This window comes from Carettochelys insculpta, chromosome 16 (assembly GCF_033958435.1).
Source record: "Carettochelys insculpta isolate YL-2023 chromosome 16, ASM3395843v1, whole genome shotgun sequence".
In the NCBI taxonomy this organism is placed as follows: Eukaryota; Metazoa; Chordata; order Testudines; family Carettochelyidae; genus Carettochelys; species Carettochelys insculpta.
This window is the reverse complement of record NC_134152.1, coordinates 34,748,877-34,775,266: the sequence shown is the minus strand read 5'-3', so window position 1 is coordinate 34,775,266 and position 26,390 is coordinate 34,748,877. Positions and strand designations below refer to the sequence as shown.

Here is a 26,390-nt window from a genome sequence, read left to right as displayed (position 1 = left end):
CGTTTCTCTCATTTTAACTGATGGAGATTCAGACCCTTGGCTTTCAGTGCAAGTTCAAGTGAATCCAGATATAGGGCATGTGTCAAAAATCACACAGAATTGCAATTGGAAGGGCGAAAGAAGGGAGACTGACAGGCAGAAACCCAAAAAGAACCACACTAAGCAAGCTGGCTGGCTGCAAACCTTAGTGACTTTGCAGACAGATTTGGGTTAGAATTTGTAACAAAGTGTATTATGAGTGTGGGTTTTACTGTGAGTATTCTGCACAGCACTTAGGTCACAGAACATTGCATGCAATGCTGTTTGCTGGGGCCTGAACAGAAAGAGTCCCTGACGTGCACTGATTGGTTACTCCATTCACCATTTTCATGATGAAGTGAAGGAAATGGTAACTTCTAGCACTGTTGTTCTTAATGATGCTGCTGTCCATTAGGGACTGCTGGCTGTCTTGCAGTCCAGGTGCAGAAGCAAATTTACATGTCTCAGTAACAAGAAGAATTCCCCTAGTTAACAACGTTATTGGGGCAGGGGGAAAGATTACCAGATCCATCCAACCACGACACGTGTACAGGCCATGATACGAACCATGTCTCCTTGGAATTTTGCTGACAGGGCTGGTCTATCATCAAGAAGACCTTGCACAGCTGTTAATTCTCGAGGGCCTCCAATCAGTTGGTCAAATATGAATGCCAGACAGGTCCCGAGACAGTGACAACTCTCATCTCCCAATGGGGAAGTGCTCAAAGCTGCTCTTTTTCTGGGTTTCTATCACCAACCTAGCTGTGAATGCTGAGACTTATATTTATTGTGCAGCAGGGGATACTGCCCTGGGGGTGAGCAGGATGTTCTCATTACTCTAGTATCCTGGATGAGCAACAACATTTGCTACTTTTGAAGGAGTTATGTAGGGGAGGAGAAGAGGTGTGTAGGAGAAGTTAAGATAGAAGGTTTTTATTAAAAGAGGAGAGGAGCAAAGGACTGGAACCTGAAATCAACCAGACAGCATGGAATGCTACAAGAGCAACAAAAAACCAGCGCCCACAAAAAAGTTACATGCTAACCTTGTGTAAAACACAGCAAGCATATTTTGAGAGAGACAGAGAGATTTCCTCCACACAATAAAATGCTTTGCTAGAATCCAGGTAAAGGTTTTCAAATGCCACCAACACAACCAAATAAAACTGGAAATCAGCCTTACACTGAGATTCTGAATTTTGCCATTAAATTAATATTTCGACAGAAGAACCGAAACCTCCCACGTAAATGCGACAGTTAGGACTGCATAGTTAAGGCAGCAACCCAGTATGAGCAGGGTGAACATGCTCTGTTGGGGTATTCAGTGAACTTATCTGGTGACAGGTACCAGGGGACAGGCTCAGAACTGTGGAAACCTTGAAACACGAAAGAAATATAGTAGTTCCCATGACACTCAAGTTCAGACTACACTACAGCGCTATCTCATAGACCCTTGAGAGGTGTGAAAACGCCCTGTCCCCAAGAGAGGCAATTCTACCAACCTAACACAAATGCAGGCTGCACCACGTCACCAGGAACAAGTCCCCTGGCCACACGGCCACCACCTCCCAGGACAGTAGATTAACTCTCTGGCAAGGAATATCTCTATCCCGTCAGTTGAGAGCATCTTCATTAAAGCTCTACAGTGGTGCAGTGAGACTGGCCCTGAGGATGGGAAACCACAGAACCAGCAAGACTCTATCCCCCACTGACTAAAGCCTGGTCGACACCTGAAACAAGGCAATGCAGCTGCCTCACTCAGAGGTGTGAAAAATACACACTCCTGCCAGATGTACATAAGCCACCTTAACCCCTCAGCACAGACACTGCTCAGCTGATGTAAGAATTCTTCCATCAACTTACCTACCACCTCTTCAGAGAGTCAATAACCCAGAGTAATGGAAAAAGCCCTTAAGTCACCGTAACAAGTGTCTACGCTCGAGAAGTGTAGACAGGCCCTGAGCTGGGTTTTGTGCCAGCTCCACATAAACAAATGGAGATGAAGGCTGGAGGTAGAATGGAGCAGGCCACAGGCCATCCAATGGGGACCTGCATAGGCACAGACAAGAGGGGCCTGGCAGGGCTGAGAGCCCTACAAAAATTAGATGATGCATAAATAAATAGAGGCAACACTAAAACTGGGCCAGGAATTTCTTCATCTTGCATATTAAAAGTGGGTAAATTAAGTAATTGTATAAACTACTCATTAAAGTCATAATCAAAAGCTATTCTTTGTGCAACCCAGTTACCTCCAAATTAAAAAACACAAAAATCTAATTCCCCTACACTGATCCAGCCACTTGCAAACCTGCCTGCTGGCAACACACTGAGATTACAGGCCTTTCCCCATCCCAGGAGCTGGAGTAGCAGCCACAAAGAAATTACAGTGTGGATTCCTCTGTAATGCACTCCATTTTTCAACCTTGCATTATGTGTATTTGCATAGCACTCAGGGGAAGGATGGTCACTCACACGCTTCTAAAACACCAGACATCTCTGTACCTCTAGGAAATGCACAGGCCTCTTCCTGACACTCTGCCCTGCCCCATGTTGCATATGAAGTCACACCGTATGGGGGGGCTCCCTTGTGAAGCACACCCCATTCTTGCTGCTACAGCCCGTGCAAGATCACTCCAGCAAAGATAGGGCAACATATTCTGCAAAATGACATGCCAACTTATGTCTCAGGATGACAAGGCAACAAATACCCAGTGCATTCCTGACTAGTTACAGGGTTACTGTATTAGAACTTTCAAAAAGAGGACACCCCTGTGTATCTGTGTCAGCATCTATCAACTCACACTGTATTAAGCTGTTATCGTGCATGTAGTACATTAATACAGCATGAGCCGGTAGATACTGATACACTCCCTCTCAGGGGTGTCCTCTTTTTTTAAAGTTCAGCTATGGTAACCCTACATTTAAAACTTCTTCACACGGTGCATAGTCGGCTCACAGAACCCCTACCCCAGGGACGCCGCGAAGACAAAAAGTGTAAGTGGCTTCATAAAAGAATTAGACAAATTCCTGGAGAACAGCTGCATCAATGCCCATTATTCAAAACACACAATGTCCAGCTTTGGGGTCCTTAAGCCTCTGACTGCCAGACACTGTAGGCTGCACGACAGGGCCTGGATCACACCATCAATTTGCTCATTTGCTCTGAAGCACCTGCCCTCGGCAATGGGGTAGGGAGGCTTGGTCAGACCCATCACAGCTGATCTTAGGTTCTTAAGTTGCCTCCTGCCCTGGAAAACCCCAGCCAAGGTCCCCTGGCGCTAAGTGCTGTACAAACACAGAGGACAGCCCAGCCCCGCTCCCAAACCCCACTCCCTTGGGCACTCGGTGGGTGAATCCCATGGGGCTGCAGGGGGAAAGTGTCAGTGGGTGAAAGGTTCCCCCTTGCGGGGCACTGTGAAGGGGAGGCCGGGGCAGAGCCAGTGCCCAGGAGGAGGATTAGCTGAGCCAGGACTGTGGCGAGCCGCAGGGGGCCCCCAGCACGAGGGGCACAGGTGAGCGGGGCCCCCTCCCGCCTGCGCAGGGGGGGCACCCCGCCTCGCCAGCCCTGCGGGGCGCCCTCCCGCCCCCCGCGCTTGCGGGGAGGGCAGAGACTCACAGTAGAGCAGCGCAATGCCGCGCAGCAGCACGATCCTGCTCAGCCAGAAGGTGCCCGGGCGCAGCGAGGGGTGGGTGGGGGGCGCCCGCTCCCCCACCCCCTCCTCTTGCTTGGGGTGCCGAAGGGGGCGGGGGCCTTCCTCCACCCCCCTCCTCTTCCTCAGCGTCTCCCCGGGCGCAGCCATGCCTCGAGCATGCGCCAGCGGCCCGTCGCGGCAGCCGTTGTTCCGCCTCCCTCCCCGGCTCATTGGGCCCCGCTCCCGGAGCCCCGCCTCGGCCCGGGCTGCGCGGGGAGCGCGGCCCCTCTGCAAGGATCGGGGCCCTAGAGAGCGGCGGGCCCGGGAATGGACCCCGGGCTCAGCCACCGGCCTTAAGGGAGAGGCCCAGAGCCCCTGGGGCTCTGCAGAGTTGCAACGCGCCTCCCCGCCTTGCACTGGTCCCTGCTGTGGAGCGAGCGCAGGGGCGCAGCACCATCCGCTGCTGGGTCCTAGGCACATCCAGCTCCGCACAAACGTTGTGAAATGTGTTACGGTTTTATGTCGGTGTCTTTACGTTTATATGATGATTAATCAAGTTTTTACATCGTGCAGGCTAATTTTCTTACATGTGCTGAGAGCCGTGGGAGGGAGGCTGTTTGCTTGTGGTTGGGGTGGGGGGGGTTTAACATAAGAACGGCCATACTGGGTCAGACCAAAGGTCCATCCAGCCCAGTATCCTGTCTGCCGATAGTGGCCAGTGCCAGGTGCCCCAGAGGAGGTGAACCGAAGACAATGATCAGGCAATTTGTCTCCTGCCATCTGTCTCCAGCCTTTGACTGAAGGCTAGGGGTACCATATTTTACCCTTGGCTAATAGCCATTTATGGACCTAACCTCCAAAAATTTATCAAGCTCTATTTTAAACTCTCTTAGACTGCTGGCCTTCACAGCCTCCTCCAGCAAGGAGTTCCACAGGTTGACTGTGCGCTGTGTGAAGAAAAATTTTCTTTTATTAATTTTGAACCTACTACCCATTAATTTCATTTGGTGTCCTCTAGTTCTTATATTATTGGAACAAGTATTCGCTTTCCCCACACCATTCATGATTTTATATACCTCTATCATATTGTCCCTCAATCTCCTCTTTTCTAGACTTAAAAGTCCCAGTCTCTCTAGCCTCTCCTCATATGGGACCCTTTCCAAACCCTTAATCATTTTCGTTGTCCTTTTCTGAACTTTTTCTAATGCCAGTATATCTTTTTTGAGGTGAGGAGACCATATCTGCACGCAGTACTCAAGATGCGGGCGTACCATAGTTTTATATAGGGGAAGTATGATATTCTTCGTCTTATTTTCTATCCCTTTTTTAATAATTCCTAACATCCTATTTGCTTTACTGACTGCCGCTGCACACTGCGTGGATGTTTTCAGAGAACTATCCACTATAATTCCAAGATCCCTTTCCTGATCTGTTGTATCTAAATTTGCCCCCATCACATTGTATGTATAATTGGGGTTATTTTTCCCAATGTGCATTACCTTACACATTTGCGTTTGTTTTTTTTATATTTGTTGCATTTGTTTTTTCATATTAACATAACCAAAATTTCCGTCCGTTTGGATTACATTAGCCAGGTTGCTGGGAGGCCCTGCTAATTGCAGGGACCAAAAATGGGGCCTGGCATAAAAAGTTTGCTCACCCCTGAGCTAGGGAATCATCCGATCGCCTGCTCTCTTTGGAACTGGCTCTTCTTTACTGGCAGTGGGACAGCTAAATAGCAATAGCTGTTACTGGGCCATCAGCCTTGGACCTAAAAGCTACCTTCAAATCAGCGAGGAGGGTTGCCTGCAGAACCAGAGTTAGCCTGCCTAGGCCAAATATAGCTAAAAAGCCTCCTCTCCTCATTCCTGGAAATTCCTGGCTTTCTGGCTTGTGAATAAAACAAAAAACAAGCAGTCCTGTTGCACCTTAAAGACTAACAAAAGTATTATTTATTTGGTAATGAGCTTTCATGGGTATGACCCACTTCTTCAGGGTCTTACCCTGAAAAAGTTCATTGCCTAATAAATAACTTTGTTAGACTTCAAGGTGCTACAGGACTGCTTGTTTTTTGTGAAGATACAGATTAACACAGCTACCCCTTTTATGACCCCTCATGAGCAGTCAGTGCTGTTCCTGGTAGCAAAGATAAGCACATGTCAGAGGGCAGGTCTACCTTACAACAGAAGGTCAAATTAATTCTAGCTATGTTTATTACCTAGCTGGAGTTGACATATCTTAATTTGGGCTTCCAGACCGTCTCTGCTGAGCCCAGGTCTACGCTACAGGGAAAAATTCGTTTAAAACACGCAATTCTAGCTATGCCAATTGTGTAGATGGAGTCGACAGTGTAGGAGGGATTCTTTCCACATATAAGGAAACAAGGCTAATTAAACTGTTTACTTAAATAATGCTTCTCTTGGCACTATTATGCATTGTTAACTATTGTCAGTTTTTGTTTCCTGAGATTCATAAAATGCTTTATTCAAGTTCTCATACTCAGAGCAGATTTGCTTGCATTGATTATTTGCTTCATAAGTTAAAAAAGAAAATTAACTTTGCAACTAGCTAATCTACATGATGCAAAATGCTATTTTTAAAGGCCATTATTAAAGCATTACTTCTAATCATTCATTAAAGCGGAGACCACACATAGCCCAATCCTGCAATCTTTACCCAAACAAAACTGCCACTGAAGTCAATGAGAGAGGACTGCAGATTTCAGTCTTATATTTTTGAAAGAAATGTGGCACATTATTTATTTTTGTTTATTTACTTATTGGGCTACCTAATTATAAAGGTACAGGATTGATCCACTAGGAGCTATTGGAAAATGCATGCATATTAAATTTACCTTAAATATAACATTATTTACCTTTCACCAGTATGGCCATTCTAGTTAACTATGGAAGACAACACCTGTAGCCTTAAAAGAACACCACTGCTCTTTTTAGGAAAGAGTCTGACTCTGCCAAATTTAGACATGTGATTAGGTTTACACACCATACCAACTGAAATCGTAAAGTCCTGGAACTGTTTACCACATATGAAGTGCAGTGTGTATTCCTTTTTGCCCAATGGGGCCTAACTCCGTACTTACATATATAGCCAACAGAAATATTTCAGGCCACCACAGCACATCAATCCTCATAATTAACAAACAAAAAAAAATGGACACATGCCAGTAAAACCACCTAGAGGTGTATTTATCTAAGAAAACCAAAGCAGTGTTTGCACCCTTTTGGATACACACAAGCGGGGCTTCCAACAGAAGCTCTTTGAAAACCAGCAGGTCTAACTATAATATATAAAAGAAAAATGTTTTAAAAGAATTAACTCTTAAAATGTTTTTCCCTGATCAGCAAACTATCCCAAATGTGTTTAACGTTACTCATGTGAGGAGCCTCAGTAAACTCAGTGGGGCTGCTTATGTGCTTAAAATTCAATATGTGGATAACTGCTTGCAGAAAATGGCTGTTTGTAACACACACTGAAGGTATAATCTTCCCAAGTCAAGGCTGACCGCTGCATCCATTATTCCCCTTATAGTGGGTTTGAGCTGATCACCCTGAAGGCAATCTTGAATTCTCTGAAACTTTTGTCACTTGCATTTTACCAAATTAACATGATTTCAGCTTAGTATTTTATATAATATTAAAACACTTGACTCCAGATCAAGTCTATATTTCTTAGTGTTTAAGAAAACTATCAATAAAACAATCTGAGGCTAAGCACTCCTAATTTGTATGTTTAGAATCCAATTCTGTATCCTATTTAAGTAAATATCGTGGCATTAAATTAGCTGAGGTTCTCGGAGAAAGTGTCTATTATCAGGTGTAAGATTTTTCAGTGCTTCGCAGCCTGCAGATCAGTTCCTTATAAATGCCTCTTTTGTTTTTGCTGTTTCCCATCACTGTTGCTTGCATTGTTCTCATTAGGAAAAAAGGGCATAATGGTACATTGTATAGGGAAGGAAAAATAACCTATTTGTTAAAGGTTTCTGGTATGTTATGATTATACTCTCGCCCTTTGGATTAGCCACGAGGTTTGCTAGATAAATGTAAGTAGATGTAAATTCATGATCTCCTTTGTGAGGTTGTTATGAAACTTTTACAGCAAATTCCACATCAAATATAAATGTCTGTAAAACAAAGTGGCTAACTGAGAAAAAGCAGGGGATCTAGTTGTGGTCCACAAGAAAGGGGCAGCTTGCGGTTGGGAGCGTATTTGTGTATCAGAATGTTGAATCCATCACTTTGGGTGGGGAGGGCTAAGGTCATTCCAAAATCTGCTAGGGAAGTGGATCTGGACAGAAAGCAGAGGTGATCAAAAACCCAGAACCAATCTCAGAGGGTCTCTTGTATCAATTTCACCTTTCAACAGTATGAGCTGCATAGCTTCATGTACATTCAACAGCCTAAAAATGTCATTGCTGTAATGGCATGATCCAACTCCCGTTACAGTCAGTAGCAAGACTAATAGAGTAAATTTAAGAATGGAGAGATTCAAATGTCTGATTCAAACTTCCCTGCATTGTCTGAGTTTATGATGGTATATGAGCACACTATGGGTTCGTGATAATGTAAATTTGGACCAACCTCTATGTTTGATTATCTTCTGCACAATTATTTACAATAGCCTTGTAGAATCATCTTTTCAATGTCACATTTTGTTCCTTTCCTATTCTTTCCGCATCAAGGTTTCTGTACAAAAGGACAAGAAGAAATACAAAGACGACATGCGCCTGGTAGCTCTGAGTCCTGAAGTCTCCAAAGGGAAAGTGATTAATAAATGTAAGGCACGTAGGCAGGCGCAGAGATAGTTTATGCTGGTCCTTCTTCAAGGAAATACAAGTCTTTCCGCCTCCCCATCCAGCCCCCACCCCGTTTTGCAGTGTGCTAAACAGCTGCAAAAAGCAGCAGAGAAACAAGCCTTTACTGTCACAGCAACCAGCAGCTGTCCCTAACACCACCTCAGCCCTGCTGTCCCTGGAACCCTACATTACCCTGTGTTCTTTCAGATCTACTTTTTTACCCTTCACAGTACCTGAGACTGAGTTAAAATAACAAAAAGAGTCTGAACTGGGAGAGAAATTTATCTAAATATGCATGCAGTTATACGGTTTTATATCACTCTCAAAGACACAAGTGTGTTCGGGTGAACAGGAGATGGGCTTTTTCAGCAAACAGGGGTGCTGTATCCTCCTGTTTGATGGAGATTTTATGGCATGGAGCCCTCTTCTACCAAGGGTTTGGTCTTGCTCCATTGTACCCAGTTAGAGTTTATCATTGACTTCAGTGGGAGCAGGGTTAGATTCTGAAGGGATCATCTGCCAGGACTCTCTCTTTGTATAGCCTCTGGGTGGCAGGAATATAGAGAAAAAATAATAAATTATGTTGTCGGGTTAGAGGTGGTTTAGCAATGACGTACCCCAGTTCAAACACAAGTTATGAGGTTTGGTGCAGTAATTTCTCGATTAAATCCTCTAGCCTGCGTTAAGTAGAAGGTCAAATTTGGTTGTAATAGTCCCATCTGGTCTTCAGATCTACATATATTTATAGGCTCAAAACCACATTTTTGATCTATGTTGCTATTAATACTTGAGAGCGTTAAAAAGGAAAATATATTTTTTAAAATATTTCATTTTTCAGTACTTGTGCTTTGTTTGCTTTTTTTTCATCCCAGTCTTAAAGAATATGGTCAGTTTCACTTTTATGATCCCTTTCACCTCTGAAATCTAATCTCACATACTCCCACAGTGCTGTCGTTTATCGAAACAATCCTTTCTCATGTAACTCCTGAGATGACTGAACCTGAAAGGGATTTGAAGAATCTCATGTGCTGCTCACTTTTTGTCTGTTAAGGAATGGAGAGTAGCAAATGGGAGTCACTTCAGACACGGAGTCTGCCTAGCACAGGTGCAGAGTGTTACATGTATATCTGCAAGGTCAAAAGCACTGGCGAGACAAGGCATGCAGGGGACTTGTCTCTGAATTAAGTTTGCCCTGCAGCTGCCAAGTTATCCTGCCTAGAAACAAGAGGAAGATATAAGGGGGCAACATGTAGCTAAGCACCTCATTAACACGATGATGAGTAGCCACAGAGAGATAGCCATGTTAGTCTGTACAAAACAAAACAGCAGTCATGTAGCACTTTAAAGACTAACAAAGTAATCTATTAGGTGATGAACTTTCGTGGGACAGACCCACTTCTTCAGATTTGATCCCATGTTGAACTCTTCACAAGGATAGATGGGGGCTTGTCTTCACAGCGCTCTATGTAGGGTCAGGGCCCATAACATTTATTTTAAAGGAAAAATCTAAACTTTTTAATTGCAATGAACAGGAGGAGAAAGTCGCCACTATCCTTTTTGTTCCTGGAGTCAGAAATAAGTGGTTTTCCCCTGAAGGACCGTGCTTTGCTGGTTTCACAGAAATCCCTGAGTAACTACAGTTCTTTTTGTACCAGGGTGATATTTTAGTCCTGCAGATATCAAGACTTCTCTCATTTCAGGACAATCCATGAATACCAGGCAAATGTGGTTTCCTGTGAACCTAATAGTATGAAACATGCAATTTGATTTTTCAGATGTTGTTAAATGGATTCCCAATGGGGAGTACCAGCTGCCTTGTGTTAATTTATGCACATTTTCACCCTCAATGCAGGTTGGCCCAGTATGCGAGTGGTCAATAAAAAAAAAAAAAAAAAGCAAACAGGTGCTACAAGAGACATAGTCCTGGAAAATTAGAACTAAAACTCTGTTCCTTCACTTCCAAAATTGTGTCTCCCACTTGGGTTAAGGAGCTTTCCCCTATCTAGCACTAGTAGAAATGCTCTGGCCAGTGGATCAGACACATGCACGCACATGCTTTTATGCACAATGCATATTGGAAAGAGTTAGAGGCTGGAGTTTGGAGTAGCTTCAGCTTGAGCACAAACAAGTGAGAGCAACCTATGGAGACTCACCATTAAGGGTCAGATTCTGTACCACTGATGTTAATAAGAGCTTTGCCATTGCTTTCAAGGGATGTAGGCAGTGTTCCCTCCAAGCTGAGTGCTTGGGTGGCCACCCAGGAGAGATTCAGGTGCCACCCAGCTGATTAGCAGAGCACCCACAGCCATCAGCAGATGTTTCTGTTGGTGGTGCACATCCAGACATGCCTTGGTGCACACAATAAAGTTTATTCTGCCCCTGGATGGGAAAATACAGAGGGGACAATGCAGGATCAGCCCTTTTAAAGTAAGGGTGTGACCACGAGAATTCTGGTCTCATAAAAGCCTGACATAGCAGCATTGCTGTGCTTTCCCTCATTAAGAGCCAGTGAGCTAATTTATCCTCCTTCCTCACTCAAAATGCTCTGATGTCAGATGTGACTTTAGGGTAACATCCAAGGAACAACATCCTTCCCTCCCCCCCTCCCCCCACACTCCCCACTGAAGGCAAAGCTGTCACATTGGGCCAAGTGCCAAAGGAGAGACACATGCCCAGACATGCACCTCACATAGGCTGAAAAATTACTCCACCAGCCAGCTTCTTGCTGAGAAGTATAGCTCCATCTGACAAGTGCACCACTTGCGAACTTCGCAGCTGACACCAAATTCAGTCCAAACACAATGGGGTGCTCCGTTTCTCCAGAGTCTGTTAGCAGAGCAGCTGCACGGAAATATTACAAGAGGAATTTTGTCTCACACCCTCTATAAAGCACCTGGTTAGCTTAGATGTCCTGTCTACCATATACTTCTCATATACACACACAAGGATTTGTAAGTGACATTTCAGCTTGGAAACCTCTTGTGTAAAATTGCAGATGAGATGCTAGAAAGGTGAATTCTTTTTGCATGCAAGTGTTTGGGGTGGGAGGTAGGTTTATGGTCAGTTTTTGTCTCTTTTATTCCTGTGAAAAGTAAATTCTTTTATGCCTTTACCGCTAATGGAAGAAATAATGTGAAATCCTCTGGCTTGGGTTATGCAGATGATATGACAAGATGATCTTAGTGGTCCTTTCTGGCATTAACATCAATGAACATATTGTCCAGTTTTGATTCCTTTTACATATTGCCTGCATAACAGCTACACGTGTTGAACTTTGGAGGTACTTTGATGCCCTGAAAAGCTCACTTGAATATGATATGGCAGGCCTCTGAGTCCCAAGGGGAAATGCAAACTTCATTAATTGGATCCCTGATTCATGCTTGTCCATAGGAACAGTCCCTGACACAGGCCATCAGTAGCAGTAACTTCACTAAAATTGTCTAAATGATATTAATCCCAAGTGGCACTTTCCCCTGTTCATCTCCATGGAACCCTCTTTCAGATCTGTGTGGTGAGGAAAGGGCTGAGTTTGTAGCACCAGGCCTGTATGAATTTCCTCATGGAAGATGACTTTTCTCTTGCAGGATCTGAACTTGGGGGAGGAATGAGATGTTGTGCTGCTGAAGGGGTTAACTATTGGAGGGGTAGCCATGTTTGTGTGTATCTGCCAAAACAAGGACAAGACCTGGGGCACCTTAAAGATATCATCTGTTAGCCTTTAAAGTGCCATAGTACTCCTCTTTGGTTTTGGAGGGGAAAAGGGATCCTTAGGTTGTAGATGAGGAGGATCACACAGGCCCTGTCTGTTCAACAAAGATGGAAAGTCCTTCATTTTCCCCAAAGGCATGACGTGAAGTGCTCATGAGCATTAATCCCCCAGCCCCATGCTTCCCTGCCTCTTCACCCCTAGTTTTGGGGATCTGCATCTGCTCCTTACTCCCCTGACTCAGCCGCTGTCTGATCTTTTGTACCATGGCTGGAAGTCATTGGAGGAGACACAGCTACCCCATTATTTTGTTAATAAGGCTGAGTCAGCTGACACAACATCAAGATGCTTGGGCTCAACATGGGTTGGGGAAGGGTGGAAGTGACTTTTATAATCACAGGAGGACAAAATCTATATATTTTCCCAGGTAAGGCCACACCTCATAGCTTTAGCACTATCCAATCTTTGCTGCAACAGGGTATCATTTGGCAATGTCCCTCCCTGTCTAATCCCCCAATCCGGCCTGCACAAAAACCAGAAGCTGTCAATTCCTCGGGTTCTCCTGCTGACAAAATAGATGATTCTGGATTTCCATAATTAATTGCATTAATTGATGCCCCAATAGCAATAATAAATAACAAATGGCTGCTGCCTCCCCCATACTGATACTGTGACCACAGATACAAATCAAAGTGCTTAAGCTATGTCTACATTAGGCCAAGTAAGTCGACTGCAGACGTGCAATTCTAGCTATGGCAATTGTGCAGCTAGAATTAATCTATCTGCACTTGGCTTACTTGGCTGTCATTACTGAACAAGATCAGTGGGAGAGTTTCCCCCATTGACCTCCCTTACTCCACGCATCTTGTGAGGAGTACAGGGATCGTCTGTGACCCTTGAGAGGTCTGTTTCATGTGTCCCTCCCAGATGCACAAAATTGAACCCCGGAAGTTGGTCAATTTCCTGGGGTAGTGTAGATGTAGTCTCAGTCTTAGCTGTACTATACTTTCCTAGATGAAACCAAGCTAAAAGGAGGTTGGGAGGCAGCAGCTGGTCTATGAAGGGTTCTGTCTCCTACAAGGTCCACTGCAGAGTGACCATCATGATCTCAGTTAAACCATCTGTATAATGGGTGTAATGTTATTTACCTAACTCACTGGGATGCTGTGAGGCTGAATTCATTAATGGTAATAAACTGCCCTGAGGGCCTTACAGGACAGTCTTTATAGAAATGTGCACTAATGGTAGTAAATTGCCAAAACAGAGAATTTTCTTTTCAGCCTTGAAAACAAGATAATACTAAAGGAAAGATTCAAAGCACATGGAAATCAAAGGAAATCATTCCACTCACTTTTGGAGCAGGTCCAACAAGAGGATTTCTGCGAATTCCCAGATTGCAGTGCTAACCCTGGTGACGTCGATTGTGTCTGTAAGACAAGAATTCTGTTATACCAACAGCAGGGTAAAACCTTCATGGTGATTCAAGTTGTTTTTTTTTAACGTTTGACAGTTATTTTTATTTTATTTTATTTTATTTTTGTTTTTGTTTGTACAGCCCACAGGGTAATTTTGTCCAAGCTAAGAACTGCCGTCTTCTTGGCAAATGACACACATAAGTAAATGGATCACATTTAGAAAAATTAAAAAATTAAATGGGTCGACATATACCAACCTTAGATATGATAAGCATGGTTAGATTTGTATTTTGATGAATGCTTATATAATTCACAACTCTGTGTGTGTGTGTGTGTGTGTGTGTGTGTGTGTGTGTGTGCGTGCGTGCGCAGACATGTGCACGGTTCCAATTAAATTTACTGCAGTTTACATTTTTAATTTCAAAATGTCAGTACCTCACAGTTAATAAACAAGAACACTAACAAAACATGTCACTGGTGGGGTTTTTTTTTTTAACCTTGTCATATTGGAAACATTCACACATTTTGTAATTTCCCTTGTAAATTTCAATTGTTCTGTATCCTACTTCCTGGAAGAAAGGAGCAGTTCTAGATATATTTTTTTTCATTTGCTCTCTTTGTGATTTATAATGATATTGTTGGATATGTACAACCATAATTAGAATCAAATGCTACAAGTTTATTCTCCGAAAAAGTTCTTTTTTGGAAAGGGGGAGGGGGACAATGGCCAAACACACAACTCCCTCCCTCCAAAGCTCAAATTAATTTTAAACAAACAAAACAAGAAACTAGGTGGACAAAATCAGAGGTTGGTTTATTTTTTAACTGGAACTTTTGATGGAACAGTTGATCCAACTTGATCAGATAACTAATAACAACCAACACTTCCCCTCCTTAAAATAAAACCACCTCAGCCTGTACAATTAATCCCTTAGGACTGTTACAAAGGATCCTTTTGAAAGGGCAGGAAAGAATCCAAAACTCCAGCACCCTGACTCCCAGGTGAAAGGGATCTAATGAGAAAACAGCACAGGAGAAGCGACAGGTTGCTGTCTCTCTCGCTCCTCCACCGCAGGTAATTAATTTCATTTCACCCCTTTCCAGGCAGGTCCGACCCCCTTGTCAGTTTGAGTCCTACCGGGACCAGACGCCAGCGAGTGCTGTGTGGCTGTGAGAGAGGGATCTGCAGCCCCATAAAAGCCAGTGGGATTGAACCGAGTCAGTGTCACCCCACTTGTTGGGTCTCTGACAAATCTATCACACGGAGGCGAAAGTGGAGCCACGCTCCTGCCCGCAGCGAGGGGTTTAGCGGCAGCACCACAGTAGGCAGAAGGTGAGAAGCCGGGCAAGGCAGCGGCCCTTTCGGAAGCAGAGGGGATCTCGGACGTGGATACACGGATCTAGTTACGGGTCAGCGGAGCCCTGCAGCCCCACCAGTTAGAACCCGGGAAACAGCGAGGTTGGGGAGGGCGCGGTCTTGGAAGTTAACGTGTCCCAGCATCCTGGCAGGACTCAGTTTGCAGGGATGGATGTTGCATGGCTGAAGTTACAGAGGGGGAGGTGTAGGTTGGATATCAGGAAAAACTACTTCCCCAGGAGCGGGGTGAAGCACTGGAATGCGTTGCCTAGAGAGGTGGTGGATTCTCCATCCCTGGAGGTAAGTCCCGGCTTGATCAAGTCCTGGCTGGGATGATTTGGTTGGGGCTGGTCCTGCTTTGGGCAGGGGGTTGGACTAGATGACCTCCTGAGGTCCCTTCCAGCCCTGGGATTCTGAGTCTATGTTAGCCGCGTAGCCTGCACATCCTGTGTGTGCATGGGATATGTTTGTGGGTGTACCTTGACACACCCAGCGATCACACGCACACTATAAACACTGTCAAAAATCCTTAACCATTACCCCACAATGTCATTTCATTGTCTGATCTTCCCCCTTGCATTTCAAAAGGGGCCAGCTAGCAGAGAAATCTCCCCGCGCTATTCCATTAATTGGAGGAGCAACCTAATACCCTGTCAGGAATGCCTGCCTCCCTGCTAGCTGAACGCTTGTGACTGAGCCGAGTTTCATCCGATTTCTCACGTGTTTCTTTTTCTTTCCCTGCGCTCCGGATTCGTTGAAGCCAAAGGGAAGAAAGAGGGTAACGACGTAAGGACGGAATGGGACCGCACCGCAGGGCTGCTGTGTTGCTTTGGAACGCGGGGGTGTTTCGACAATGCTTTGGAACGCAGGAAACGCGTGAAATAGACATCGTCCCAGACGGGGCAATGCGAGCGGTCACATCTGTGGGTTAAGCACTCGCCTCTTCTACTTGAAAAAGTAAGCAAGCCCAGCAGAAGGTGCAGAAATCCAGGCAGGTCTTACCCCCCCCCTTTTTTTGGGGGGGTAATAACTCCCCTGGATCTAACCGAGAAAGGCAGTGGGTTTCCATATTAGCTCCACGAGTTTGCCTTAAGGAGAAATATTGTTTCTCGCTGGAAGCACCCAAGCTGGGGCGAGCAGCAGCAGGGCCTGATACTCCTGAAAATGGCACCCAAGGACGCCCTCTTGGCCTCTAAGAAAGTGCGCATAACAGGCAGGCAAAGTATTGCAAAACTTGCCAGATTGTGAACGTCCGAACCTGCCTTTTGCTGGAAGCGACCAGGCGAGAGGAGGGCAGTGTTTCAATAGCTAATCCCCCCGGCCAGGCTCCCTTGATCAGGGAATTAGCGAGCAGGAGCGCGTTACTTTCAGTGCAACGACCTTAGTGGTTATCTATTGGTGACAGCAGCGCATTTCCCCAGGGCAGGTCCTAGACGCGTGAGGACTGCAGGCTCGCGCCAGCTGGGAAGGAGCAATGAGTAACGAAGGTGATCGGGCTTGGAAGTGCCTCAGTAAACCGCGCTGGCCCCCAAAGTAGGCTCGTGTCCAGAGAGGAGCCCTCAGCTGAGAGGATTGATTGGCCGCTCCAGGAGTCTGCCTATAAACAGCGCCCGCGGTTGCAATTAGCGGCGGGTTGTGCTGCTAAATGCAGCGTCGGGACGCGTGTGCCTATTTGCTGGAGTTGTGTAAATAACCCATCCGCCCAGCACAGCTGCGAAACCCACCGGTCCCCGATCCGGCGCCTAGATTTACTTAAAAACAAACCAACCAGCTATGAGCAGGCGATGTCTGGAGCCCGGGCACGGACTTTATACGCCGACCTAGCCAAAAACAACGGGGGCAGGGGCCGTTAGCCACCCGCCCCGCCACGCCCCTTTGCAAACAGAAGTCACCCCCTGGGTAAACACCCGCCCGCCCGCCGCACCTTTCCAGGCTCCATTCATTCCCGGGGCTGGAAGTCTTCACGGAAATTGACAGCTAATCCACGCGCACCTGGGCAGCAGCCCGGCCAGGGAGGGGAGCTGCCGGGGTCCGGTTTGCAGCGGGGAGGCCTGCTGCGGCCTGACCAGGGGTTTGAACCCGGGGCCCTCAGATGCGCCCCCACCGGAGCAGGTTGGACGCTGCCCAGCCCCGCCCGCGGGCCGCTTGGAGCCTGAGTGGCTGAGCTGGAGCCGCGAGCCAGGTATCCTTTACCCCTTCGCCCGCCTGCCCCACGCGTGACACACCCGAACCCTCCCTCCTGGCACGGGGCTTCGGCAGGCTGCGGCCTCTCCTGCCGGTGGAGGGGCTTCGGCCGCGGCCGCCGCGGGCGAGCTGGAGGTGCAGCCCAGCGCGGCGGCGGGCGGAGAAGGTCGCACCTCCCCCACCACCTTAGGTCCAGGGCTGGGGGGCGGGCGGCTGCAGCCAGTTTCGCTCCCAGCGGGGCTAGAGGCACGTGTCCGCCCTCCCAGGCTGGCTCCCTGCGCGCCGCCCTGGCGGAGCAGGGGCTAACCCCGCGGACGTCCAGCGGGAGAGGAAACGCCTCCTCCGTGGAGGAGCGTGGCCGGGAGCGCAGGGATCGAAACCCCGGAACCTAGCTGGCCAAGCCCGCTTGGGGAACGGGGGCCGCTTTGTGCAGGCTCGGCGGGCTCTCCAGCCGGCTCCGGGCGAGCAAAGGGCTGGAATGAATCACCCCAGGCGCCTCGTCGCTCCTTCCCGCCCCGCATCCGTGCAGCTCTCTCAGCCGCACTCCTGCCCCGGAAAACCCCAGGGGGCTGTAGCAAAGGCCAGCCGGAGCCCCCAGCCACGCCAGCCGGCAGCTATCCCGGAGGGGGGGTGGTCCCCGAAGGAAAGTCATGAAAAGGGGACGCTGTGCCTTTAAGAGCGCAAGGGGGCGTGGCGATGCAGATGAGAGAGATTCTCTCCCACCAATCGGGCCGGGGGCGGGAGGAGGAGCCGCTCGTCCTCTCCTTAAAGAAACTTGTCGCCTGGGGCTTGAGGCTCGCATTGGAGTGGAGCGCGTCGAGGCAGCCGTCACACATCTGGAGCGCATCTGGCCGGCGCTGCAGCTTTGTGGGGTAGCCGCGTCCGCACCGATCCCCGATTCTGCCCAGCTATCGCGGGGGGCGCGAGCCTGCCGCGTTGACCCCCGGCCCTGCCCGGCTGCCGCCTGCCTCCCCATGCTCGACATGGCCGAGGATCGCGACAAAGTGCTGGAGCCGCCCTGCAGCCCGGCGGGCACCGCCAGCTCCATGTCCCACGTGGACTCGGACTCCGACGCGCCGCTGTCCCCTGCCGGCTCGGAGGGGCTGGGCTGCGCCCCGCCGGCCCCCGCGCCGCGCCCCGTCGCCGGCTCTAAGGGGGAGGCGGCCGAGGTGGACGAGCGCTTCCCTGCCTGCATCCGGGACGCAGTGTCGCAGGTGCTGAAGGGCTACGACTGGAGCCTGGTGCCCATGCCCGTGCGGGGCAGCGGATCGCTCAAAGCCAAGCCGCATGTCAAGCGGCCCATGAACGCCTTCATGGTGTGGGCGCAGGCCGCCCGCCGCAAGCTGGCCGACCAGTACCCGCATCTGCACAACGCGGAGCTCAGCAAGACCCTGGGCAAACTCTGGCGGTGAGTCCCGGGGCCGGGAGGGAGCGAGGGAGAGGGCGTGCATCACAAGCAGCCGAGCCACAGGGGGCTCTGGCGCGGCTTGGCTTGGCTTGCACACATGCACACACACCCTAGGCACAGCATGCAGCCGGGGCACAACTTGCAAGCACACACGTGCACATGCACACGCACCAGGCACTTAAGTCCTGCACACAATTTACCCACACAACATGTCTGCATACAACCTGGGCACTTCTTGCACACACATGTACACATATGCCATACACTGTGTGCAACACACATCCTGCGCCTGTGCATCACATGTGTACTCTCATGCGGACCATGCACCTATACATCATGAATGTTACACGTACACATCCATCGCACAAAGACACATGCACCACACACACGAGTGCTGCAGTCTGCATGCATGGTGGGTGCCTACAGCGCAGACCCCAGGCCCAGACACACACAGATTATGCCCACACAAATGTACGCTTCTTGTATGGGGTAGCTTTTCCATAGCACCATGATGCGGGCAGGAGGACAGTGGAGAAAGACCTGAGAACAAAAGTTAGACCTGAAGCTTAAAGTGCAGAGGCCCCAGGAGTTTCTCTAATGCAGGGCACAGCTGTCCCAATGGCTGCTAGCCCCAAGACTAAACTAATTTGAAAAGTCTCGAAAGATTGGTCTTCTCTCTCTGCCTTTCTTTGGAGAAATTAGCACAGCAGAACCATTGAAGAAAGCCCCAAAATGGGGCATGAGCTGCAGGAGGATCTGAGATACATGGAGGACTAAGGGGATCTGGGTTGCAATGCATTTTAGAGCAAGGGTTTATAGTTCCTGTTTTGCGCAGCAGGGGAGATCTGTCTTTATTAACACAAAGACAAGAGAAACTGTCCAAGAACTCCAAAGTTACGCATAGCTACCCCTGCTCTTGGACAACTGGATCTATGGTTTTCTTCAGTAATAGTGAGGGGCAATTCCCTTGCAAAAAGTGCCAGTAATTCTGCTAGTTGTAGCCTTTAGACAAGTCTATATGAGGTTTGATCTTGGTGGAATTTTTCAGGATGGAGCTAGCTGGAAGACACTGATCTCTCAAGCTGCAGATCCTTTGAAAAAGAGGATTGTTGTACTGCATTAAGTTTCTTCCTGTGACCAAAACATTCATGTGAAACTTCAGGTGATTTAAAAAGGAATCAGTTGGGATTGGAGTCAATGTGCCGCAAAGAACAAATGAAAAATGTCATTCAGGTTATGGGCCTTCATGCTAAATACTAATACAAGCCTAACACTTTAAGGCATTGGTGAGAATTTTTTGTTCTTTTGCTTGAAAGAGGTGTGAGGCATGGGTCCAGTTCTGCTCCTGTTTAAATAAGTGAGAGTTTCGCCATTCTCGTCCTATCAAAATCTGTGAGTTTTGCCACTGCCTCCTAGGAGAGCAGGATCGGACCTTTTGAGCATTCCTGTCTGTGGATGAGGCGAGTGACATGAATAAGTAAACCAAATCAATTATTTATCAGGAATGGCCGAAGCTGGGACGGATTGTTTCCACTGAAGGGGCATGTCTGTGATGGTTGTGTTGTACTGATGCTCTCAAACTTCCAGCCATTAGACTCTGTGTATTCTCTCTGTAGTAGAGCTGATTGCTAATGAATGAACTGGGTGCTTCATATGGCTGCCTCACGGTAGAATTTACTGCAGTACTAAGCTCTCAGAGGAGCGTTAAAAAAACAAACAAAAAAACAGGGTGCAGGATTCTTTCTCACACCCAGCATCACAATTAAATACTTTTGGAGACATCTCTCACCCTCTTTTTTTTTTTTTTTTTTTTTTCCCCCCCCCACCCCTCCTCCTTTTCTCCCTTCAGCTTCCTATAAAGAGTGGATTATCTGGTTGTATTTCTCCTACAAGGAAATGTTTGGGTGGCATGGGGGTTTTAGCTGTAACTTGAAGTGACTTTTCTTTGTAATATTTGTCATGTTCATTTATGTATTTAATAAGCTTTTACATGAACTATGTAATCCAGTTACTTCTATATCTTGTTTTTAATAGCCAGCTATTTTCATGAGCTCTCTCTAATTCTTTCAACACAAATGTGCTTATATATTCAACATTTATTTTATGCTTAACGTGTGTAGTCCTAATGATTTACTGTAAAATGTCTAATTTAGGATTTTTTTTATGTTTTTAAATTCTGCATTTGGCATGTCAGAGTATATAAGCTTTTTTGTGCTTGCACATCAGATTTTTTAAAAATCAGTTATTAAAGATTGCGCGCAAAAGTAAACATTCTCCTTTTTGTTCCGATGAGCAGTATTTCCATGTTAAATGACTCAGGTTTAGGTATCAGTGGAAAGTTTTCATATAGGAGCCCCAGGAGAGGGGGAAAAAAAGCATTAAATGAAATATCTGATTTTCATTTATGTGGCTTGCAAAGAACCAAACAGAAAGGGAGTTGATCACCAAATGATCAAGTCATATTGGTACAACATGACTTCTGTGTGAGAAATAGTAGCAATATTTAGGAGCAGGGTATTTGCATTTAAAATAAGAAACCAACAGTGTTTTTTGTGATCAGTATTCAGAGTGGTTGCTTTAACAGCTCTTTGGCCAATACTTGCAATAAGTGCAATAAGTAAAACAAATAGCACTTGTTACAATTAAAAAATTATTCTGTGATCTAATATATTAGAGATGTCAGTTACTGAAAACATGATAGACAGTTGCAGTTTGTTCATCAAAGTATAACTTACTGTTTTTTATTTTTTTCACTCTTTAAAACAGTTTGCTGAGTGAAAATGAGAAACGTCCCTTTGTGGAAGAAGCCGAGAGGCTCAGGGTTCAGCACAAGAAGGATCATCCGGATTATAAGTACCAGCCACGGAGGAGGAAAAGTGTAAAAGCTGGCCAGAGCGATTCTGATTCAGGAGCGGAACTCAGCCATCACGCAGGGAGCCAGATCTACAAAGGAGACAATGGCTTAGGAGGTGCTGGGGAGTCTCACCATCACAACGATCACACAGGTAAGGAGCCTGTATTTTTACTGTGTCTTCTGTAAACTTGCAAAGATTTATTATCTCAGTAGAAGAACAGTCAATGTTTCTGGAAGAAACGAAAGGGAAAATTCCTGCCTTCACGCCTATGCCTGAGACTGCTTCCACACATGCTTACTTTACTGCCGCAAGTAGCCCTTGGAAACCTGCACGCATTTGCAGGAATGGGACCTTCCACTGCGATCCTCTTATGTGGTTCTGTTCTGAGATAATGGAAGGTCCCAGATACCTTGATTAAGTGTGTGATACAAGAACTTCCATAAGCAGGGCTGACTCTTGTTTATTACAAAATGAAAAAATATATATTTTCAGACTAATGTATGAGCATGGTGGGGGAAGGAGAGAAAGTTAATTGAGATATGATCAGAGTTAGTTACTAATTGGTAACTTTAAAAATGCCTGAAGAACATGCCCTAGAGATCAAGACAACTAATCTTGTCTCAACCCTTCTGGGTTCTGAACTAGATCTTTGAATTGGCAAACTTTTAGTGTTGACAGATTCCAAAAGTGTTGCTAATGTCCTGTAATTTCAGACATGTTTGTTCTCTGTATTATGAACCCTGTCTGCAAAATTTTCCTCCCCATTGGATGTCTGCACTGGTATGGATTTTTATATACAGAATAATAGGTTCATTTGCTGCCTTGTAAATGAGTCTGAACCATTTCCATGGAAATGACTCTGATTTTTGCTTTCTGGTCAAGGACTTGGTTTTAGATGCCATTACCTCTCCAAAGAGTTCAGAGTACTTTTGCAGAAAATGCCCCCTTGCCCCCCCCCCCCCAAAGTATGTAGCTTGGGATCAGTGCAATCCAGAAGTAATCTGCAGCTAGTGTTAATTAACACTGTACCATTAAAGCCCAATTATACCATCTGAGGATATAGCTCAGTAGTTGTGATGACCTCGTCTACCTGGCTTCAATATGTTTTCTTGATACGGTTTTCTTTAAAGACCCTGCATTTGAGTTTATGAATTGCCAAAAGATGCTAGTCTGGATCATCCAAATCCATCATGTCCTTTAATTTTAAAAATGTACTTTCATCTTTAGGGCAAACTCATGGACCACCCACCCCTCCAACCACCCCTAAAACGGACCTGCATCATGGGAGCAAACAAGAGCTGAAACACGAGGGGCGCCGCCTAGTGGAGAGTGGCCGTCAGAACATTGACTTCAGCAATGTGGACATCTCCGAACTGAGCAGCGAGGTTATTAACATGGAGACCTTTGATGTGCGTGAGCTTGACCAGTATTTGCCACTGAATGGCCATTCTGCCATGCCGGCTGATCATGGGCAGAACTCCTCCACGGGATCTTACGGCCCTTCCTATTCCCATTCAGCCAACAGCACCAGTGGAACAGCCCAAGTTTGGACTCACAAAAGCCCGTCTTCGGTGTCCCCTACCTTAAATGAAGCTGGTCAGCAGAGAACACACATCAAAACGGAGCAGCTCAGCCCAAGCCATTACAGCGACCAATCCCATGGGTCTCCAACTCACTCCGACTATGGTTCTTATAGCGCACAGGCTTGTGCTACTACAGCGTCCACCGCCACAGCTGCTGCCTCTTTCTCCAGCTCCCAGTGTGACTATACAGACCTCCAGAGTTCTAATTACTACAACCCTTATTCTGGGTACCCCTCCAGCATTTACCAGTATCCATATTTCCATTCCTCACGGCGCCCCTATGCCACACCCATCCTCAATGGCTTGTCCATCCCCCCCTCTCACAGCCCCACTGCTAACTGGGATCAGCCCGTCTACACAACCCTGACGAGGCCTTAGAGGATGGGAAGTGTCTGAGAGGCCTTGTCTAAACTATATGCACTAAGGAAGGAAGGAAGAGGAACCAAGTGGAGTGCCGTGGCAATTTCCTAAGTGCCTGCTGAGCCACTGGGAACTCTATTCATTGTGACTAGATGCCCACTTGCTTTGAAATCTCCAAACTTTAAGAGACAGAATTCTATTTTTCTTTGATTGAAAACAAAAAGTAACCAACGGGAGAAATTCCTTTTGAATAAACGAAGGACAAAACTGTTTGACCCCTCTGTGAGGACTGAAGCGAACTTACTAGTTTTGAACGTCTGGTGCAAAAATGGAAAAAGATATACAAGACTTTTAAGGGTCTATTGCAATGTGAGACACGGACCAACCTTGGAGGTGAGAACTCACTAGGACCAATTAATATACACAAAAAATTTCAGCTATTCCATATAATCTTGTGGGAACATATCTGAGTCGGCTAGGACCAACCAATTAAATGTCTGAGCTGTGTGTTTTAATCAAGAGTTCTTCTAAGCAAGGTTTGGCTGTAGTTAACATTGATCTTTGGTTTTTTTGGAAGCTTAAAAGTGTTTTGTTTTTTAAAACTGTTTAATATGTATTTATGTTCTGTATTTTGTCTTTTTAATTAATGAAGTAATTTTTGTGCAAAAAGTAGATTTTTTTTTTTTTTTCTTAAAATTAAAGATGGGGCAGAGGGAAGCATAAAAAATAGTGGAGACAATACAATAAAGTGTGTGTGTGTGTGTGTGTGTATGTGTATGTGTATGTGTATGTGTGTGTATACACACACACACACACACACACACACACACACACACACACACACAATTTTTAACCACTGTTTAAGGTGTGTTTTGCAAGAGGGGCTGAAATGAATATGTCACACACAACCAGTCACGAATATGAAACTGACATAGAAAGCTAAAGGAGTAAAAGGAAGGGGGGAGGGATACAAAGTTACAGGGTTAGTGCAAAAGTTACTAATTAAATTTGATGGAAACTGGTTGGAATAAGGAGCAGGACAGTCAGATTCTCCTTGCCAACAGCTTTCAAGGTGTTAAATTGGATTTGAAGGCATCTATGAATTTTTGAACACTTTCAGAACCGAGACTAGTTTATAGAAAGGTGTACTTTAATGAGAAATTATGGACTGAGTTCTGCTTTAATTTTGGTTTCTAGGGACCAGATGTTATCCATCAAGATGTGAAACTAAAACCTTCTCCACTAAATTTTTGTAGGTACTTAGATTTAGACTAATATTTCATCGATATATTTCTACTTCCTCCATTGTATGCTGAGCATATAATAACCATCTATTTTTATGGTAACTCGTGCCTTTAAAAACTTTGTAAATCTTAAACACATTTCAGAGGTTATCATGTTTTTACCTTTTCTATGTTTCCTACTCTTTTTCTAAAAGTATTTTTTTGCATATTTCCTTCTGGGGATGTGGGGTGGGGTAAGTTACAGAAAACTCATTTTTATGCAATCTATTTTTCTGTATAAAGTTTGAAAAACTTCAGCTGTTACTTATCTGTTCTGTTCATGGCTTCTGACTAAGCAATGCTAACTTTTGTACAGAGCAATTTGATAAAATTAAAAAACACTTTTTATCAACCATGTATTGTGCTTTCATTAAGTTAAAGAAATCTATGCACATAAAAGAAACTCAGAAAACAACACAAGAAAAAGAATACATTGAATTGCAATTAAAGTGAAATAACAGACCTGGGAATTTCTTTTTGCTTTTGACAAATGTCTCCCATCTTCTGCTGCTGCTTCACCAATACTTATAGAGAGGATCAGATCAAGTCAAGGAACCTTTGAGTAACCCTTTCTCATACAAAATCACCTCAAGAATTTCAGTGGAAATACAGGAGTAAAGATTCTCATGATTGAGTGCCACGGTTTTAAAGCAAGTTCAGTTTGTTCTATGCAGTAGATAGGCATTTTAAAGAGTAACAGATTCTCTTGCCTGGTTGGTTAGCTCTTAATTACAATGCCAACAAAATTATATGTTGCATGCAGGGGGTGGGTTTTTTTTTTTTTTTTTCTTGTTTAAATTCAGTCATCCAATCGTTACACGTGTGAGTTGGTTTCAGGGCAACACTGGAAAATCTTTTAAACCAGGAAAATAAATGTGATGACAATTAATGAACATAGAGAATATTAATAAAGTCTGTGAACAAAACAATCCCGAAATGAATTTGCTGGTTGTGGTTATGTGCCAAGAGTAATCTTGCCAAAACGTCTGTAACAGGACACCATTTTCTCTGTGCTCATTTACAAAACAGCTGGCAAAATTACTTGATTACTCTGTAAGCCAAAGTTCTTTTGCAGCTTTGGGGAACGACATTCCCCCCTCCTTCCTGATTACAGCAGGAGCTTCAAGCTGTATTCTAGCTATTGTTAGCTGTGAGCCAGAGAGAGATGGCTCAGCTGTGCAGAAAAGAGATACCATTGCTTGCACTGTGGGCCAGAGCAGGACTTTCCTCCTATAAGTCCATTTGAAAAATAGCATCACCTATAGTAGGGTGGCATCATTTGTGTGATCTGTATTACAACTCCCATCGTAGTCCATGGCAATAGCCACCAGATTTGGGCCCTCCACTCATGCCTACCTAGGGTCAGATCCTTTCCTGTTGTAAAGAATCATCACCCTACTAAAGTTAGTTGATTTGCTCCAGTGGAGGAGCTGTCCCACCTTGTACCACTTTTACTCTGCTGTGAGCTTGGAATGCCAATGAAGTTTACATTACAGCCATCTCCTCCCTGCCTTCAAACATGCAGTCTTGATAGGACTTAAACGCTTGTCGGGGACTGTAACCCAGGGAATAGGAGCAGCAAGAACATTTGGTCCTAAGGATCCAATCCTGCAAAGTGCTGAGCAGTCTAAAGTTTTACTGACTTTAAGGACAGGTAAAGGATCTCTGCTTTGTGCTAGGCTGGGTCAACCAAACCCCAATGGTATCATATGGGGAGAGGGGCATTACTTTAGAAATCCGAAAGAACACCCATCCAATACAATTTAACTCCTATGTAGC

At 45.8% G+C, this 26,390-nt stretch overlaps 2 protein-coding genes across 2 annotated transcripts in view; one reads left to right on the top strand and one right to left on the bottom strand.

The window, feature by feature from the left end:
* The window catches only part of LMF1 (lipase maturation factor 1), a 359,674-nt gene extending 355,812 nt beyond the window's left edge, over window positions 1-3,862 (bottom strand). The window contains exon 1 of the mRNA XM_075010688.1: window positions 3,632-3,862. Within this exon, the coding sequence (XP_074866789.1) occupies window positions 3,632-3,815 (184 nt within the window). The 5' untranslated portion in view covers window positions 3,816-3,862. The remainder of the gene's footprint in view (window positions 1-3,631) is intronic.
* Window positions 3,863-17,943: 14,081 nt separating this feature from the next.
* SOX8 (SRY-box transcription factor 8) lies at window positions 17,944-24,945 on the top strand. Its single transcript, XM_075010295.1, has 3 exons — window positions 17,944-18,530; window positions 21,297-21,535; window positions 22,613-24,945. Exons 1-3 carry the CDS (start codon window positions 18,097-18,099, stop codon window positions 23,344-23,346), a joined length of 1,407 nt encoding a protein of 468 aa, XP_074866396.1. The 5' UTR covers window positions 17,944-18,096; the 3' UTR covers window positions 23,347-24,945.
* Window positions 24,946-26,390: the final 1,445 nt, after the last annotated feature.